This window comes from Copadichromis virginalis, linkage group LG5 (genome assembly GCF_057382275.1).
Source record: "Copadichromis virginalis isolate Kocher_CV1m ecotype Utaka linkage group LG5, C_Virginalis_male_GT1.1, whole genome shotgun sequence".
Classification (NCBI taxonomy): Eukaryota; Metazoa; Chordata; class Actinopteri; order Cichliformes; family Cichlidae; genus Copadichromis; species Copadichromis virginalis.
The window spans coordinates 26,270,990-26,288,137 of NC_140622.1; the positions used below are offsets into that span (position 1 = coordinate 26,270,990).

General features: G+C 37.2%; 1 protein-coding gene and 1 long non-coding RNA gene across 3 annotated transcripts; one reads left to right on the forward strand and one right to left on the reverse strand.

Moving 5' to 3' along the window:
* Positions 1-2,827: 2,827 nt before the first annotated feature.
* Positions 2,828-7,467, forward strand: LOC146709873 (uncharacterized). Its single transcript, XR_014920498.1, has 3 exons — positions 2,828-3,045; positions 4,466-5,475; positions 6,153-7,467. It is a non-coding gene; the product is annotated as an uncharacterized LOC146709873 (long non-coding RNA).
* Positions 7,468-7,551: 84 nt separating this feature from the next.
* Positions 7,552-12,493, reverse strand: LOC146709874 (uncharacterized). Of its 2 annotated transcripts, none has more exons than XM_085457056.1 (2): positions 12,276-12,493; positions 7,552-10,586 (listed from the first exon to the last, which is right to left on the reverse strand). In XM_085457056.1, the coding sequence occupies exons 1-2, from the start codon at positions 12,348-12,350 to the stop codon at positions 8,811-8,813; spliced, it is 1,851 nt and encodes a 616-aa protein (XP_085313182.1). In that variant the 5' UTR covers positions 12,351-12,493; the 3' UTR covers positions 7,552-8,810. The 2 variants fall into 2 exon arrangements, with proteins under 2 accessions (XP_085313182.1, XP_085313183.1); XM_085457057.1 differs by lacking the exon at positions 12,276-12,493 and adding an exon at positions 11,706-12,247.
* Between the last annotated feature and the right edge of the window lie 4,655 nt (positions 12,494-17,148).

Genomic DNA, 17,148 nt, shown 5'->3' on the forward strand with positions numbered 1-17,148 from the left:
CAAATCCAAGTTACAATAATGTTTCAATTAATACTCTAGTATCATGCATTTATTCTCCATTTATTATACTGGAGCTTTGACCTGTTCAAGTAAGAATCAGCAGCAATGTATCCCTCCCTGTGTTGTGTCCTTAGCGTTCTGATAAAACTGAATCTCAGTGAGCAAATTCAACTGGACCTCTCCATGATGTTTTAGTAATTGCGATCATTTGTGAGTTTGTTGTTTGTGTTTGTTGTTTTGACATTTAGGTAAATTGACCCTCAAGAGTAATCAGCCATAAACAGTTGGAGAAGTCATTTGAAATTTGATTGGTTTTTGCCTCCTTACAGGAAAGCAGACTCAGTGTCACAGATGATACCCTCACACTTCAAGCAGAACATTTGGTGCTCTTTGAGGTTACCATAGCTACCCAACACAGTGAGACTGGATGTCCATGATGTTGGTCAGCTGATAACTAGTGATGCATGCATGTATTCTGTGTCAAAGCAAACAGCCCATAATAATCTACCGCATCATGTGTCGAAGTGAGCTAAGCGGGAAAAATATCAGGTCATGTAACATGCTCCTAAATTTTAGTAAAGAGAGGGAAATTTGGGGGAGCAAACTTTAGTTTGGTGCACTACATTGTTTGGCACTGTTCGTGGAACAAAGCAACAACAATGAACAAATTAGCGAATTTTAAAGGTTTCATATCCTAATAAGTACTGAAGTCTCTGTGCTTGTGTTGAAAGGCAATTTATCTCTGAGTTCTCTTGCGCTAATTCACAGTTTATGAGGCTTGCCTTTGGGTCTTCACCAGCAGTTAACCACTTTCATAAACAGTGGGACTCTTTCCTAATTGCTGCAGGCTATGGTGGATGCAGAAATATTACACTTGATACACTGTTATAGTTTAAAAAAAAAAAAGGGGGGGGGGGGGGGGGTGAGCAGATTAAGTCTACAAAAAAAAGATATTGGATGTGTCTTTTATGAAACTTCAGTGTTGATGATTAATATTACAGATTCTACTTCTGCAACCCACAAAAGAATGTTACACCTATAAAGAGAAACATATAATCTGTCTACATTTCAGTTGAATGAGCTGACCTTTAATCAAATAAATATGTTCCTTGCAGGTACTGGGTGGTACCAAGAGAGAGATATAGGTCACTACAACATCCGCATAATGAAGATGATATATATATATATATATATATATATATATATATATATATATATATATATATATAGATATATATAGATATATATATATATATCATCTTCAGAGTATTCCCAGTGATGTATTCACTTTGGGAAATGCAGTATAATAATCCTTCTAATTAATCATGGGATGGAAAATAACCGTTAGTTACTCAATACTTGAATGGGTGTTATTCTCTCACATATGTATATTTGTGTTCCAGTCTGATTTTATTTATTCCCTCGACAAAACAGTCATACGTGAAAATTATGAATAGATTATAAAACATGCATAAAGCCGTTTGCTAATTTTCAACCATATCTCTCTGCCTTCCTACACACCTCTGGTATCAAATGATGGTTGTCATGGCAACAGGCTCACAAGCAACAACAGGGCTTTTGGAAGACAAATACATATCAGCATAACAGAAAATCTCTCTTATCCACATTTTCTGTCTACAAACCTGTCTGAACTCTGGTAACGAATGCTAACATGGTTCACGTGGTTCATTTTTCCCCTGTCATGAACAAATTTCCATGTAAACTCTGTAAATGTGGGCAAATTGGTGGGTTTTGGCCACTGAAAATACGTGACATTTAAAGAACACATGGAAAGTGTCTTATTGGTGTTCGGTACAGCAGGACAGGCGTATGTAATGAATGTAATGAGGAAAGCTGGCGCCTTTCTGTTTGAAGTTTATGATCAGTGTGAACTCCTTGGACTGCTCTGGTGTTTCCTTTGGGTATAAGGAGAAATTTGAGTATTTCATACTTGAAAAACAAATATAACTCAAATAATATAATTTTAATATTGAAATATAAGTAGAATTTAAATGAGCCTTTAAGATTTTTATGCTTGATAGCAGTTATGACATAGTTCTTAATTGTTATTGTTGTCGACTTGACCATAAGCTTAGCACAAGAAAGTCTGTTTAAAACATCTACTATATTGGACAAGGTATACAGCACATATACCAATGGTTTTGTCCATTCATTCCAAATTCTTTCAAGGAATTTAAATATATCACATACTGTAAAATTGCTTCCAAAACTGGGACATGGTGTGAAATTTAAAAGTTGACACATTCTCAGCAAATGTTAAGTGTGACTTTTACAGGCTGACGGAGCCAAAACTATTGCTACATTGTTCCTGGGCAGGAAACTAGCAAAGCAGGAAATTCTTCCAACACTTGTTAACAGCCTTGAAGGTAGGGGACTGGTCAGCCAGGTTATCAGCCAATCCCAGACTTTTTCAATGAAACATTTTTGCTAGTTTATACATACTTTATATTTTGTTTATGCAACTAAGACAGCAAATATTATAGCCGAATAGATAAATATGACCATTTAGAATATTTGCTATTGTACGGAAGAGGATTAGGGCCACAGGAAAAAAAAAAAAAAGAATTCTGACTTTAATCTCAGAATTCTGAGAATAAAGTCAGAATTCTGACTTTATTCTCAGAATTCTGAGATTAAAGTCAGAATTCTGAGAAAAAAAGTCAGAATTCTGAGAATAAAGTCAGAATTCTGACTTTAATCTCAGAATTCTGACTTTTTTCTCAGAATTCTGACTTTATTCTCAGAATTCTGACTTTTTTCTCAGAATTCTGACTTTAATCTCAGAATTCTGACTTTTTTCTCAGAATTCTGACTTTATTCTCAGAATTCTGAGATTAAAGTCAGAATTCTGACTTTAATCTCAGAATTTTGAGGTGGGCACCTGCAGGCTTCCAGCTTCGGTGACAGCGATGTGTCCAGTTTGGCAGGTGGAGAACTAATTCACTAAATATGGTGGATATAAGTGACTTTTTGCGTGGCCGAGGGGTCCCCGAAGATGCTATTTTATTAATGGAAGAGCAGAAGGTGAGTAACAAAAAAGAGAAATAGTTTGGTGTCTCCTATTTTTACAGGAAAACAGTTACGGTTAGCTGTTAGCATGCTTGTTAGCTTATAATGTTATATAGGAATGAACGTGTTTCACGATGTTACAGTATACTAGGTGAATTGACGTTTTAACTGTTGTTGATCGCAGGATCATCCCAGATGGGTTCGTTGCATTTTATTTTATTGTTCTACTATTTCAGAGTTTTTCAAGGCAGTTAAGCGGAGCTGTGTTACAGATGCTAGCCGCCTGCCAATATCACTGATATATTTGATGTGTACAAGTAAGTTACACTTAGTACAGCGGAGGAGAGAAGCTGTAATGAATGTTTATGCGGATATTTCACTCAGAAAAATGGGTGGCGTTCATACACAGCCACCGACACAGCCCCGGTTGTTGTTCTGACGGTGGCCGACTGACGATCCCCTCACAACATGTTAGCTAACACAAACTAATGTAGTGCATGTAACTGTGTATACGTTAGTGGTACAGTGTCGGAAGAAATGAGCAAACTGTTTATAATGTCAGAATGACATCATCTTTCTCCTATATATAAAAGTGCTGGCTGAGGAGCGCTGCCGGGTTGAACTTTGACCTCGGAGTGACGTGACGTTTGTTCGCACAACCAATAGAAGTGCAGAAAGTCGCAAATCAGGCATATTGTTCGCATAAACACAAAAATAAATAACGAAATAATCCCGATATTGTGCCAAAGACTGATTTACAATGTTACTTTGTGTTCTATGTGTAATACCTTTGCTTAAATGACTAAATGGACTGTGTATTTATGACTCTGCGTTATAGTCTTACATACATAAGTAACAGTCATATGTACAGATAAAAATGTACAGAGCTATGTACACAAGCGTGTACACAAAAGTCTACTGCTGATCGAGCTGCTCAGTGGTCGTACAGTCTCATGCAGAGAGCGTGGAGGTGTTGTCCATGGTGGATGTTAGCTTAGACAACATCCCCTCCTCCCCAGTCTGCTCAGTGGACTTTAGCAGACCGCTAAAGCTGGCCCTCCCGACCAGTTTGTTAAGTTTCCCCCTGTCCCTCTCTGCCATTCCACCACTCCAGCAGACCACAACATAAAAGACAGCAGACGCCACCACAGTGTCGTAGAACATCCTTAGAAGACGTACTACCTACATCATAACCAATCAAGTCCCGCTTTTTTTTAAATACAGAAGAGGATTTATTATTTACTGAAAGGCTATGCCTTAGTTTGCTTCTTTCATTATTGTGTTTCGCCCTGCATAAAATAGATAGCTTTTCTGATAACTACAGTCAATACTCTCCTACTGGCATTAGCGGTGACCTAAGAGGCTTAACTGTAATATTGCTTTGCAGTGTAAATGTTGCAGAAAATGACTGTCTTTTCTTTCTTCCTGTGTGCAGATTGACTGTGACGTCATAGCGCTGATGGATGACGCAACTTTGGCAAACTACATTCCCTCGTACGGAGACCGAATTGCCGTCTTCATTTTCTGCAAAAGCAAGCAACCACTGTCAAAAAGAAAACTAGGACTTCTGCAAAAAGTTCACCTCTCAAAGTGAGAGAAACAGTGGCTGACATGTCAGATTTGGATGACTTAATAAGACTGTATTTCAGACTTTCTTTCAGTAACAAAGAAATACTTTCAATTTTAGCACATAGTCATCAGACAATTATAAGTGTTCGAACTCTAAAGAGAATTTGTAAAAGACTTGGGCTTTTTAGAAGGAAGAATCAATCAAACTTGGAGGAAGTGCTAGCCTTTGTCCAACAAGAGATCATGACAAATGGACAGATGCAAGGTTATCGTTGGCTACATCTACGTGCAATTCAACATGGATTTGTGGTGTCACAAGATACTGTAAGATGCATAATCAAATTGCTTGACCCTCAAGGTGTGGAACTGAGACGAGCTCGACGGTTGAGAAGACGACAGTACAGCTGCAGAGGGCCAAATGCTCTCTGGCACATGGATGGCTATGACAAGTTGAAACCATATGGTATTGCTATCAGTGGCTGCATAGATGGTTTTAGCCGCTATGTTTTATGGATGGAGGCTTATACTACAAACAGTGACCCTAAATTGATTGCAAGTTATTTTCTGAAAACAGTTTCATGCATCAGCGGATGTCCAGAAAGGTTACGTGCTGACCGAGGTACCGAAAATGGTTGTGTCGAACAAATGCAGATGTTTTTACGGAGAAACCACACAGACAGTTTTGCAGGTGAGAAAAGTTTCCTTTACGGAAGAAGTACGGCCAACCAACGTATAGAAGGATGGTGGGCTACCCTACGCAAACAGAGTGCACAATTTTGGATGAACTTATTTCAAACTTTTCAGGATGATGGCCACTTCACAGGGGATTTTTTGGACAAAAGTCTTATCCAGTTCTGCTTTCTCAATCTTATTCAGGTAAAAGCATGTGCTCATGCTATGTAATGTCTTAGCTGCATAAATAGAAAATATAAATATGGTTAGAACATTTTTTTTCTTTAAATTAAATATGAATTTTATTTCCATTTTAATATGTCTTGATGCATGCTCAATCAGCCAGGTAAGGAATGTTTTTTGACAGAACATTTCTCACACTGAAAACGCTACATCCAGATGAACAGAATCAACTTTTTGGGATTCCATTTTAATACTTTGATGGAATTGTATTCATGTTATCAGTGGAAGTAACTGCACCTTTCTCAGCACAGGTGCATGGAGCATTTTTTTTTTTTTTTATTGCCACATGGTTTAAATTACTATGGAGTCTGTTACCTAGTGGTCCTTTGGGCACGGTTTCAGAAAGCAATCCTATCATTTGGTTAATTCTCTATTGAAAATTTATTGTAGAATCATTGCACACTGAGTATAAAGTGTTGGGCTATCTATTCAACAGCAGAATCATGCAGCACCATTCTGTGTCCATGTGCTGTTTAGTGAAAGTGCTCTTTTGTTGTTGCTGCTTGGTTTTACATTAATTAGAGGTCAGTTTCTATGTCTGTTGATTAATGAGTTAATAAGCCTCAACTTTGGCTAAATCTACTGGTACATGGTCTGTTTCATATACCGGTACTTATATTGTGTTGTTTTTCATGTAGGATGAACTTGATGAAGTTGTGAACACATGGAACTCGCACAAAATCCGGCCAAGTGGTAGTGCAGCATCGGGTCGACCAGTAGTAATGTACTCATTTCCAGAGCTGCACAGTGCTGAGGATAGACTGAAGCCTATTTCTATGGAGGATATCACTTTGTGTATGGAAGAGTGTAGCCCAAAAGGTCAACACCCCTGTGATGAAACAGTCTTTGAACTGTGTTGTCTGCTTATGGTAGAAAATGAATGGGATGCCCCAGGAGATCCACTTGGTGCTGCGGATCTGTACATTAGGTTAAGAGAAGAAATACTGCAAAGTATTTAAGGAACTTCAGTGTGTAAATGTACAAATAAATACAAAATATTTCTCTTTATCTTGATAACGTGATTTGATAGTAGGTGCCATGTCTTACAGGTACCTTTTATGCAGGTATTTCTGCACTGCATTAAATGAAAAATGTTTTTCTACATTCACACTACCATTAAACAGAAATGTTTATATATTACTTGAAAAAGCTGAATATTGTGATATTATCAATCAGTTATGAAACACATGTCAATCCTTTTAAAAGGCCATACATTAAACTGCATTTACAAATGTTATATTTTTGATTGAATCATAAGTGGTGTAAACCTGCCTACCAGTAAATTGCAATATAAATTTCTGTGTTTTGTTGCCAGACATGTGCATAGTATATAAAATATAAACTGACCAGCTCCCTGCTCATTGTTTTCTGTATCAACCTTTACTCTTAATATTCATGGCTGGAAACCCAGGCACCAGCATATGATATGCTAAGTGCCCGGGTTATCTGTGGTATGTTTCAGCAAACCATAGTAGCATTAACAATTCTAGGTCTTGACAACAGCATGTTTCTATAAACGTATCATTGTTAATATTTAAAGTCGTTATGCCTTTTGGGGAGCTTTTAGTGCAATTATATTAAAGCAAAGCTATTATAATCATTTACCCATATGAAGATCCATCACTTAATTATTAATGTATTTCACTTCTGTTAGTTGTAAGATATTTTAGCTGGTTTTTCATGTAAAATGACCACGAATCATTGCTATACTGATTCAGTGTTAGCTGTTGTATACAAGGCTCCTTCATGATATGAATCCTAAAATTATAAGAAACATACCAAAAATATTTTGACTTTTATTTGTAGTATCCCAGCAACAATGCAACAAAACAGTTCCTGCAAGTGGAACCAAGTTATTGTCCCATTAAGTGCAACATGTTTTACATTTATATTTGTGTATCTTTATGAAATATTTGAAATTAAAAATAAATGGTATTCTTCCATGTTACTGAGCTCATGTGTGGCAGTCTCTTGAATTCTGGCATGTTCAAATAGATATGGAGTTTGATGAACATATTCAAAACAACAATACAAATGTACTGTGTACAGTAACATTTTATTGGAAAAAGTTTACAAGAAACCTGTTCTTTCCAATGCCAATAACATGGCTAAAACTCATAACCGTATAAGCTGCCCTGTAACAAGAATGACTCAACTTTTAAAACAAACTTATAGATCTCATATAGTCTTGTTATGCATCAGTATACATCAGTGACTTACTGTAAAGACCATGAACACTGGCTATTGTGGTATCACATATTCCTTCAGTGTCATCTATGGTATAGAAATAAAAACAAGTGTGAATGACTGAGAACATACATGCATACAAATAAAAATGCATAATTTCTGGCAGTAACAAGACATTTTTTCAGGTGTTAAGATTAATACTATATCTGAGAACATGACAATTTGGCATTACAAAAGGATGCCTGAATAATCACAGTACTTGACCACTGCACTGAAGTGTACAGTGTTTATTTATGATCTCAGTAATCAATAACCATCTTCAAAACAGACTGAATCCTTTAAGCAGCTTGAATCAATTTGATGGATGAATAACAGGTATGCTTAGAAACAATATGACATTAAGAAAATACTGGAATTTAAAAAAATATTTTCACCAACTTTATATGGAACCTTTGTAATCAACAACAAATGCCAAACTTTGATACCTTAACCTACCTTAACTAAAAATTGCATATACTGTAAAGCAAAATGTTTTCAGACATGACAAATGCTAAAGTATAAAATTGTACTTATTCCTTTTACAATACAGTGTTGCATAACAGCATTACTTTTGCGTTATAACTATGTTCAGTTTTAGCCCTGACCTAATAAGAAAATACCATCTGAATGAATTAGTCTTTCTACTAATTACTTACAAAAGTATTTGACTGTGCTGAGCTCTCACACCACACATGGTGCATTAAAGAACGTTTAAGAGCAGTTTAATTATAGTTTATAGATCTTAAGTAATCTTTCTTCATGCTTTTGCTGAAGGTTTCTGTCTTACAGCTGGAAAGCTTGGATTTGGTGAAGACAGCTCTGGATATGGTAGTAAACAGTGTACCTGTTCGTTTTGTTTTGTGACTGTATTATGTAAAACTCAAAATGATAAAAGAAAATGAAATATTAGCCAAAACTAGACTTCTAACAGAGATGAGAAACTTCTCTCTAATTAAAAAAAGTATACTGTATAAGTTCAAAATACATAAAAATACATATTCCTAACATCTCTTTACAGTTATGCTCTAGTGTGCATGAGCAGTTCAAATGTAGCGCATTGCTGTGAGAGTCTAAACAATGTCCATCACCCAGACATTACTTTCAAGAACTGCATTAAATTCAGAACGAAAATCTGGGAAGTTTTCATAGCTGTTAGCTAGCTGCAGAACATTCCCACACGTGCGTCCGACTGGTCTTCTTGTAAACTCTGTCATATCTTGAAATTCCACATAAATACTGTTTGTTACTATAAGGTCAGATCCGGTGCAGAAACGCATAAATTTCTGAAGTTTAATGTTATCCAGCTCTCTGATGAATCTTTTGAGATGATTTTTCACTTCTTTTTGTTGTGGAGTCAAATCCACAGCAAATTTCAGCAGCTGGCACACTTTTTTTGAAGTTGGTTGCAGTTCAGAGAATAACTTGGTCAGTCCCTCCGGACTGAGGGAGATATGGGGGTCGATGATCTCCCGCCAGCAGTCAATAACAAACATTGGTTTTTGGACAAGCTCTTTGTGTGCTATTTCATCAAGGATTGTAGGTAGAGTCTCAGCAGTGATTCTTTTTCTACAGCCATAACTGTCAAGAATTTCCACAAGATCATCCAAGTCAACTGCAGAGAAATCTTTTACTGCTTCCATCAAAACATCACATTCTTGGCTGCTGACAAACTGTAGAAAGTGTGCTTTAAGATCACTGTAAACACCACTGAAAAGCACTTGTTCCATAAAAGGGATTGCAAGTTTATTTGGAAAATACTGACATTCTTGGTAACCTTTCAGGAGTATTCGCCCAACTGCCTTCCATTTTTCAGCAGGAAAATCATGGCGAATGAATGGCACTTTAATGGTTGCACCTAGGGTGCATCGCTCATAAAATTCATGCCAGAAGCATGTGAGTACATCTCTTAGTATTCCTGATCCAGTGCCTGGTTCTTCTGTGTTGTCTGGAAGTATGCGCTTCACATTCAGTGTTTTGGTCAAAATCTCCTCATCAGAGAAAGCAGTAATCATGTCATGTAAAGTGTCAGTATGACGTATGGTGATTGTTATTATGTTCTCTGAATTAGGTGGACTGAGGGGTACAAGAAAACCCTCATAGACTAATGTGTCTTCTGTATCTTCTTCAGCATCAAAAATTGGACCAAAAGTAATTTCTGGATCATCTAAAATTTCTGAACCAGCGATGACTTCATCAAAATTACCCCTGACTTCCCCCACTTGCAATGGATTAATATCACTGCCACTGCTTTCTGAGACAAACACCACTTCAGATGTCTCGCTGGCATCTTCTTCAGGATCTTTTGGTTTTGTTGCAATGTAGAAGCGTAACATTGTCAGTCTCGCTGCCTCATACATATTGCCAATAGACTGGCAGGTATCATCAGTAAGGTGGTTCTGTTTAAAGTCCCAAACCTCAAACTCAAAATCTGTTTCACATCCCTTAGGAGATATGCCATTAGGAAAAAAAAGTTTCTTTCCTTCCTGAAGAATATCTTTTAATCCAGCATCAGTGGCCATTTGAATTTTTCTAGTGCCACCTCCCTGCTTCGCTCTCACCTGTTTGGCTATTTTTCCATCACAATGTATCCATCCTATCTCAACATTGCGTGTTGCTTTTTGCTTCTTTGTCTGTCTTATTCCTGCATCTGTATGTGAAGTGTTCTCCTTTGGACTTTCTTTTCTGGTTTTCATTTTCTCACGAAGTTTTTGCAGAAGTCCTAGTTTTCTTTTTGACAGTGGTTGCTTGCTTTTGCAGAAATTGAAGACGGCAATTCGGTCTCCGTACGAGGGAATGTAGTTTGCCAAAGTTGCGTCATCCATCAGCGCTATGACGTCACAGTCAATCTGCACACAGGAAGAAAGAAAAGACAGTCATTTTCTGCAACATTTACACTGCAAAGCAATATTACAGTTAAGCCTCTTAGGTCACCGCTAATGCCAGTAGGAGAGTATTGACTGTAGTTATCAGAAAAGCTATCTATTTTATGCAGGGCGAAACACAATAATGAAAGAAGCAAACTAAGGCATAGCCTTTCAGTAAATAATAAATCCTCTTCTGTATTTAAAAAAAAAGCGGGACTTGATTGGTTATGATGTAGGTAGTACGTCTTCTAAGGATGTTCTACGACACTGTGGTGGCGTCTGCTGTCTTTTATGTTGTGGTCTGCTGGAGTGGTGGAATGGCAGAGAGGGACAGGGGGAAACTTAACAAACTGGTCGGGAGGGCCAGCTTTAGCGGTCTGCTAAAGTCCACTGAGCAGACTGGGGAGGAGAGGATGTTGTCTAAGCTAACATCCACCATGGACAACACCTCCACGCTCTCTGCATGAGACTGTACGACCACTGAGCAGCTCGATCAGCAGTAGACTTTTGTGTACACGCTTGTGTACATAGCTCTGTACATTTTTATCTGTACATATGAATGTTACTTATGTATGTAAGACTATAACGCAGAGTCATAAATACACAGTCCATTTAGTCATTTAAGCAAAGGTATTACACATAGAACACAAAGTAACATTGTAAATCAGTCTTTGGCACAATATCGGGATTATTTCGTTATTTATTTTTGTGTTTATGCGAACAATATGCCTGATTTGCGACTTTCTGCACTTCTATTGGTTGTGCGAACAAACGTCACGTCACTCCGAGGTCAAAGTTCAACCCGGCAGCGCTCCTCAGCCAGCACTTTTATATATAGGAGAAAGATGATGTCATTCTGACATTATAAACAGTTTGCTCATTTCTTCCGACACTGTACCACTAACGTATACACAGTTACATGCACTACATTAGTTTGTGTTAGCTAACATGTTGTGAGGGGATCGTCAGTCGGCCACCGTCAGAACAACAACCGGGGCTGTGTCGGTGGCTGTGTATGAACGCCACCCATTTTTCTGAGTGAAATATCCGCATAAACATTCATTACAGCTTCTCTCCTCCGCTGTACTAAGTGTAACTTACTTGTACACATCAAATATATCAGTGATATTGGCAGGCGGCTAGCATCTGTAACACACTGGTTGCATGCCAAATATCCTTGGGCAAGATACTAACCCCGTGTTTGCCTACTGGTGGTGGTCAGAGGGCCCGGTGGCGCCTGTGTCCGGCAGCCTCGCCTCTGTCAGTGCGCCCCAGGGCAGCTGTGGCTACAATGTAGCTTGCTATCGCCAGTGTGTGAATGTGTGTGTGAATGGGTGGATGACTGAATGTAGTGTAAAGCGCTTTGGGGTCCTATGGACTAGAAAAGCGCTATACAAATGCAGGCCATTTACAGCTCCGCTTAACTGCCTTGAAAAACTCTGAAATAGTAGAACAATAAAATAAAATGCAACGAACCCATCTGGGATGATCCTGCGATCAACAACAGTTAAAACGTCAATTCACCTAGTATACTGTAACATTGTGAAACACGTTCATTCCTATATAACATTATAAGCTAACAAGCATGCTAACAGCTAACCGTAACTGTACCGTAACTGTTTTCCTGTAAAAATAGGAGACACCAAACTATTTCTCTTTTTTGTTACTCACCTTCTGCTCTTCCATTAATAAAATAGCATCTTCGGGGACCCCTCGGCCACGCAAAAAGTCACTTATATCCACCATATTTAGTGAATTAGTTCTCCACCTGCCAAACTGGACACATCGCTGTCACCGAAGCTGGAAGCCTGCAGGTGCCCACCTCAAAATTCTGAGATTAAAGTCAGAATTCTGACTTTAATCTCAGAATTCTGAGAATAAAGTCAGAATTCTGAGAAAAAAGTCAGAATTCTGAGATTAAAGTCAGAATTCTGAGAAAAAAGTCAGAATTCTGAGAATAAAGTCAGAATTCTGAGAAAAAAGTCAGAATTCTGAGATTAAAGTCAGAATTCTGAGAAAAAAGTCAGAATTCTGAGAATAAAGTCAGAATTCTGAGATTAAAGTCAGAATTCTGAGAAAAAAGTCAGAATTCTGAGAAAAAAGTCAGAATTCTGAGATTAAAGTCAGAATTCTTTTTTTTTTTTCCTGTGGCCCTAATCCTCTTCCGTACTATTGAGATAAGACACTCACATATACTTTAATTAAAATGAAAAACTGATCAAATCAAATGCCTATTAATATATGTATATTGATATTTCTGCATTGTATATATGCATTATTTATGTAAATACGTGTATTAACCCATTAGTAATTAAATTAAATTAAATTAAAATCTAAATTTTGCTACCCCATCTTTCCTGTCCAACCATGGTCCAAATATTTACAGGTTTATGTAAACAATTCAGGCTGCTCCATAACAGAGTGAAAAAGAAGCTGTGTAACAATTCTGTATACATATACAAAGCATACAGTAGACCAGGTGTGAGCAATTAAGATTCCTGGGGGCCATGTGAGAAACTGGGACTGTTGTGGAGGATTGCACCAATAAGCTAAACACAGTTCTGCTCAATATTAATTTGATCTCTTTATGAACTGTTACTGGTAAGAGTGGATGTTGCAATTAAGCCCTAATTGTGGCCCGCTGGGAAAAATCAATTGCTCTGCCCTGCAGATGAACAAAGATGTATACAAGAGTAAGTACTGAGACTACATGTAAGAAGTTCCCTTTAGTGTTGGATACACTATAGGGGCTAACTTAGCTTCTTATTTCTTCTTATTTATAAACACAAAGAAAGCCTCAGATTGATCTATGTTTGTAAGAAATTTGGTTAAGGTCCATCATGTATTAGGTTTGCCCTAATAACTGGGGAGGTTGGTTTGATGGAGTTTATACTCTCTGTTGTACAACCTTGATGAACAACAGTAATGACTCAGTGTTCTTCTTGCAATAGACCCTTTTAATAACAGCCAATCTGGACTGAAAAAGTAGTTAATAACACCACAGGTGTTACTAATTAAACTAATTATGACACCGTAAAGAGAACAAAAGACACATTGCATTAATGTAATTAGGAACAACTTTGTCTAACTGTCATGTAATGTCACAATGATTGAAGTGTTAAGAGTTTATTTCAGCTCAATCTGGATGTTTAAGGTTTGTCTTATGGGTTGTATTACTGTCTGATTGTTCCATATTTAAGTTTAAATAGAAAGGAAAGCCATTAGCATGCCATGAGTTCAGGATTTTATTCTGTCACCTGAAAACACCATGGGCCAAAGATGTATCCATAAATAACCAAACTCAGTGTGGAGAAGCATAGCATAGCACAGAACAGCACAGTGCCAAGTAGGTCACATCATTCAGAATAAGAATGCTGAATAAGAACTTGTTTTTATTGTAATTATGAGCAACTAATGTACATTATTAAATCATTGTACTAAGGTAATGACGCGTTTCCTTCACTCTGTGTTATTATATTTTTAATAGGACATTAAAGGACAACATTGTGTTTTTCCCTTTGTTGGTGCATCAACGGTTAGCCTGTTCAATAATAATAAAGTCAGTAATAAGATATAATGCATGCACAAAGCACATATCCAGCATGAAAGAAGTGCATGCCCATGAATACCTATAAATCACACACAGGTTTGCAAGGTGAATCACATTAATCGCGTTTTAAACCCATTAAATGATGGTAAACTTGATGGTAAAATAAAAACAAACATAATTTATTTTATTGACAGTATTTTATCACACATTCACATTAAAGAAAGTATTTATCAGCTAAAAGGAATTCTCCATTATTTTAGTTATATAATAACATATTTGGCATATACATAAAAAATACCTTCTAGCTGTCACTATGGAAGCTAATTCTAACCAGGAATTCACAGTAGGCACAACTTTGTGAGCCTATCCACTGAAATAGAAGGAGGATAAAAGGAGTCAGGGACAATGAATCTGTGTGACTGAAGTTAAAACTGTAGGAACGTACGCATGATGTTCAGAGTTTCTATGTGCATATACATTTTCATGGTTACCCGTGCCACTGAGTCATCAGAGTGCATGAGTTTTGATGGCAAAGACTGGATATGGTATTAGAATGCATTCAATATTTAATCACATTTAATTAGATTTGTTTTGTTATCATAATAACACATTCAGCATGTGGATGAATACTGTAATCCACATGTGCGTTTTGTAAGCCAGAAAATGCATTAGCGCACTGATGACGGCTAATGAAAAACTCCAAATGGGGGGAAAAAACAAGAACAGTTAACTGTGTACATGGCCTTGTGGTTCTAAAGCACTTTCATTGCTCTGCAAATTTGTGTTTGCTTTTCAATATAATCCCATCTGTGGAGACATTCACTCAGAGAGCAGAGACAGGAACAAACAGAACACTTCTCTCCATCTGTGACCTCCCAACTCCTCATCCTCCCTCTGAATGCATTGCAACAATGGAGAAGCGCAAGGGAGAGGGAGGAAGACTGCCTCGCTATTCAGGTAGCTACTGATGGTACACAAGCTCAAGGATAGAGGACTGAGTTCAGAGAACAGACGTGCGAAAGCGTGCAACATGTATGCAAGATATTCTGAAAATAAAAGAGGGATTTTTAACATGCAAAGGACTCAGTTACATTAGTCCATTACTTAGGAACAATTTCAATAGTATCATGAAAATACCAGATCACCTATGATGTATGATTTTGCAATTAAATAAAAATGAAGCACTTTAGAGCACTGTGAAATTCATTCCTTTTGACTGCATAATATGCTGTAATTTGAAATATTGAGTAAATATTATGTCATACAGAAGACTTTAAATTTGATTTATTAAATGTTACATGAATGTATACAAAGGTAAACAAGAAGAAAGCTGATGACCCTTATGCAAACTTATTAGTAAGTAATTAAGCTTGCACAGTCTTGTTATAGAGTCATATTTCCTTTCTCTGTCTCTCTCAGCCCAGTTTTTTTCTATTTTCTGAGCAACATCTTGAAAAATAGGGAGACCTTGATCAATGATGAAAACCTCAGACTGCGAATTGCATGCACAGCCCAAACAGCTGCAGGGAGTAGCTCAACAACTGTGAATCAGGTAAGTTTCTTTTATTTTCTCTCACTTCCCCGGCCTTTTTTATACCAAGTGATGTAATGCAGATCACTTGCAACTTCACTAAATCACCATACAGTATCATTACCATTATATCAGTCACAGACAAACCGCAGGAAGCTTGTTCTGCAGAAGTTTGTTGCATCTCTGGAGTTTGAAGATCAGTCTCCAAATGCAGTTCTTTTTAATTCACTCTTGTTTATCTGTATATTAAAAAACTCAGAGGAGTGTGTCTGATCAGATACCTCCAACATAAAAAGCAAATGCTGAACATGTCACTCAGCTCATCATCATCAGCCAAAATAAACTGGCAACTGCATCCGTGACATTACAAACAGTGGAACATTTAGAATTTGGCACCTTATCCGTTCCTTCAGCTTCTAATTTTAAACAAAAATGTCTCTATTCATGTGCAGTTATTCTGGAAGATTCTACAGTGAACTTGCATTGCATATCTATGAAACTATTTAATTTATACTAAATTATCATTATTTTATTTTAGCTATGAAACTGAATACACAAAGTAAGCGTGCAAATTATGTTTGTTATGTGTTTAGATCCACTGAAATCTTAAAGTTTGTTACTTCTCTGGTCCAGTTTGCCACAGATCACACAACAGCTGCTGTATGATACTTGCAGATTTCAACCAACTCTGCTCCAAAACCGGGGCAGTGTGAAATAAAAGTTTAAATTATTTATAAATATATACTGTTCTAGACAACAAAAGGAATTTTAGACCAGACACTTTAGGGGTCTGCTCTCTGTTCAGTTGAGCTATTCCCCATCACTGTGGTTTTGGATAGGAAGGTGCTTGTGTGGCTGTGTGTGCAAAGAGAAGGAGGAACATTCAGTATTTAGTGGTTCTGAATAAACAGACCAGCTGAAATGATGTGCTTATGCTGAGGGTTGCTTTGAAATTGTATTGTTAGTTATACAATAATATTCGTTAATGATTGCCCCTCCATCATTTAACTTCTTTTCCTCCTAATTATTAATATGTATTATACGTACTACATGTACTATATTTACTGTTTATAAGGTTGGGGAAACTCAAAACATAATATCCACAACTTTTTGACATTTACTTACCTGGATGGCTGAGCATGCATCAAGAAGCTCCTGTTGGAAAAAATACCAATGTCTGCTATTGTTCTGTCCTCAGGCTTAAACTGGTATGGACTAATGCCACGTTTACATTTACATTTGGAGTTGCTGGTTGCAAACAGCATTCATTTCAACTTTAAAGTCATTATGACATCAGGAAACAGAGGTTTCCCTGATGTTTGGTATATCTGATTTGAAAAGTAAGTCAGAAATTTATTAGATTGCTTTGTTCGTGTGTGTGCGTGTATGTGTGTGAAAAACAAACAAACATGGGTACGTTCTAAAGAAAATACATTCACGTTGCATAATTTGGATTATGGGAT

Bases quoted from the DNA above. Each gene is read 5' to 3' on its own strand.
- LOC146709874 (XM_085457056.1), bottom strand. From the start codon at position 12,350: ATGGTGGATATAAGTGACTTTTTGCGTGGCCGAGGGGTCCCCGAAGAT. The intron at 10,587-12,275 runs GTGAGTAACAAA...TCCTGTGTGCAG, and splicing joins TATTAATGGAAGAGCAGAAG to ATTGACTGTGACGTCATAGC.